We start from the raw sequence: 2,977 nt of genomic DNA on the forward strand, positions 1-2,977 counted from the left end.
GGGAGGGGGGAAGGCCGGCGACCCGCGGGGGGGACGGGGGGGGGCACGTCGGTCATCTGTGGGGACATGGGGGAGCACATTGGCCACCCGCAGGGGACGCAGTGGACCATGTCGGTCATCTGTGGGGGACGTGAGGGGGCACGTCGGTCATATGTGGGGACGCAGGGGAGCACGTCAGTCACCCACGGGGGACACGAGGGAGCACGTCGGTCACCCGCGGGGGACACGAGGGAGCACGTCAGTCACCCGCGGGGGACGCAGGGGAGCACGTCGGTCACCCGCGGGGGACACAGGGGGGCACATCGGTCATCTGTGGGGACACGGGGGAGCACGTTGGCCACCCGTGGGGGACGCGGTGGACCATGTCGGTCATCTGTGGGGGACGCGGGGGGGCATGTCGATCATCTGTGGGGACACGGGGGAGCACGCCGGCCACCCGCGGGGGACGTGAGCTCAGCCTGGGCCCGGCTCGTCCTCTCTGGGCCATTCCCACAGGGCCAGGCAGGGCGACTCTGAGCATCCACCCTCACCACCCGCACCCGCTGCCTTCTCTCCGCCCTGCAGTCACTACAGCCTGGGGACATGGGGCGCAGGGACGCCAGAGGGGAAGGGACCCCTCAGGAGGGGAAGGGTCCCTCAGGAGGGAAAGGGTCCCTCAGGAGGGAAAGGGTCCCTCAAGAGGGGAAGGGTCCCTCAGGAGGGGAGAGGGCCCCTAAGGAACCCCTAATTGTGACCATCCCTGAACAAGGGCCTTGGTGGAACGGACCCGACCAGACACCTCCACTTACACACACACACACTCAGAGCGCTGGCCCACAGAGTCCCACACGTAGAAGCTTCCGTTCTGGGACCCCCTGACATAGGCCGTTGCAGAGACACGCGAGGCCGGCGGCTTGGTGGTCTCACATCTGCTGCTACAGCCAGCGTCCTGCAGGGTTCTGCAGCAGCGTCCCCGGGAGTCACTGTGGCCCTAGTAGGGGCCTGCACAGGCCCATGGCAGGCCAGAGCCCACGGGCTGAGGCAGTGCGGGGCACACGGGTGCTCCTGGGCCCCTGCCTGTGGCGTCCGCCCTGCCAGGAGGCTGGTGGGTGTTGGCTATGTACGTGCCGTGGCATGAGCGTCACCGCAGGATGTCACATCTGGGCCCTGTCCCAAGGCCAGATGCCCAGTGAACCTTCGAGAAACCCGTTTGGACCTGAGTCCATTGTACCACGCCGGGAAGGGGAGGAGGTTCCCAGGAGGGCTGTGTTCTCTCTCACTGGAAAATGTTCTCGCTCACGATAGCTCAGAAGGGATGACGAATGGCCGTAGCTACTCGTCACCCGGTCTCTGCGTGCCACGTGAGAAGACACGGTGGAGCCACTGCCTGGCACGGGAGGAGTGCTCAGAAAGGCCACGAAACGCTTGGCAGGAAAAGCACAAACGAATTTCAAAAATGTTCTCCGCCAAAATAAGCGCATTAAACCGCATTTTTCGTGAAGTTTTTGCAGTGCCCTTTCACGGGAAGATGAAATTAAAGTGCACGTTTATTTTGGTGCCACACATTCCAGCCCACGTGCAGCTTTTCCGAGACCCTGCCGTGTGCCCCACGCGGCACACACTCCCGGCGCCTCCACGCTAGCTCAGTGGCTCTGTTTGGTCACCAGCAAGGGGAGGGCGTGTGCCCTGAAACAGCATCCCTGCCGCGAGCTGGCCAGGAGCAGGCCAGCCAGACCAGAACGGCGGGCACAGGTGGCTCACCATCTTCCCGATCATCATCACGTAGGGCCCCAGGTACTTGTTGACCCCGAAGATGTCCAGGACGCGGATGTACCAGAGGATGATGTCCACGCAGTAGATCACGCGGCCGTAGCCCATGTAGGGCTGGCTCTGCAGGCGGAGGGCCACGCCGGCCGCGAACAGGGAGATGGCCACGAGGTCCGTGACGTTCCAGTACTCCTGCAGCCACACCCTCACCTTCTGGCTCAGCTTGCCCGGCTCCGACATGAGGACCTGTGGGGAGAGCTGGCGGTGAGCCTGGAGGGCCCCGGGGAGGAGACGGCGGACAGCCCCGGGCACTGGCCCTTCCCTGCGAGGCCTCTAGGAGCAGCTGCTCTCCAGCAGAGAGCACAGCCCAGAGAGGGAGCCCGCGGATGCAGGGCCTCACCCCCGCCCAGGCTGGCGTCTATTGGGTCCTCCTGGCTCGTTAAAGCAATCTCAGAGGCTCTCTTCCCCATCGCCTGCCAGACTCACTCCGGAGGGGAGCTCTAGGCCAGGCCGTTCGGTGTGCCTCGTGGCGGGACAGCAGACTGGCCAGGAAATGCTGGTTTCCCGAGGCCCTCTGCAGCTTAGACACGAGGACTGGGGACGTTGGAAATTTCCCTGCTGCAGGGCCTTCTTTCCCCAGTAACAGGAGACAAGCACAGAGTGCAATGGCAGTGCCTAGCAGGCAGGGTGCCGGGCTCATGGGAAGTGCCAAGTGGGGACCGTGGGGCTGCAGCAGGGCGGCTGCTGTGCCAGGGCTGCCCTCTGGTTGTGGAGACCCCGGGGAGGCCCAGATCCCAGGAGCAGCACGGCAGGCAGAGGGCACTCACTGCCCTTACCCCTGCTGTCACTGGAGGCCAGGGCCCGCCTCATCAGCACAACCGCAGGCCTGGGGGGTCCCACCATACCTGCAGCCTGGAAGCGATGGGGCTAGTGCACAGAAGGGGAGGGACAGGAGGTGCCAGAGGCGGCACTGGGAGGGGACATGGGAGCGTGTAAGGGCAGTGGCTATGGGACCCTGTCCCACAGCGCCAGCAGTGTGGACAACTCGGCGTACCCCCACCCGACAGAAGGTGACCTCGCGTGCACCATGCAGGCTTTGCTGCCAAGGTCGTGGGAGTGGCCAGCCCTGACGTGACTGCACCCGCGGAAGCAGCCCCACAGGCCACACCACACCACACACGCACAGTGGACATGTGTCCACCGGCTGGGGGGGGGCCCGGGGGGGGGGCGG

General features: G+C 65.3%; 1 protein-coding gene across 1 annotated transcript in view; it reads right to left on the minus strand.

Annotated features, from left to right (window-relative positions):
• Positions 1 to 2,977, minus strand: part of TRPM1 (transient receptor potential cation channel subfamily M member 1) — a 66,137-nt gene that overhangs the window by 15,449 nt on the left and 47,711 nt on the right. The window contains exon 23 of the mRNA XM_006167283.3: positions 1,741 to 1,992. Coding sequence (XP_006167345.2) covers positions 1,741 to 1,992 — 252 coding nt within the window. The remainder of the gene's footprint in view (positions 1 to 1,740; positions 1,993 to 2,977) is intronic.

This window comes from Tupaia chinensis, unplaced genomic scaffold, assembly GCF_000334495.1.
Source record: "Tupaia chinensis unplaced genomic scaffold, TupChi_1.0 Scaffold144682_1, whole genome shotgun sequence".
NCBI classification, from domain to species: domain Eukaryota; kingdom Metazoa; phylum Chordata; class Mammalia; order Scandentia; family Tupaiidae; genus Tupaia; species Tupaia belangeri.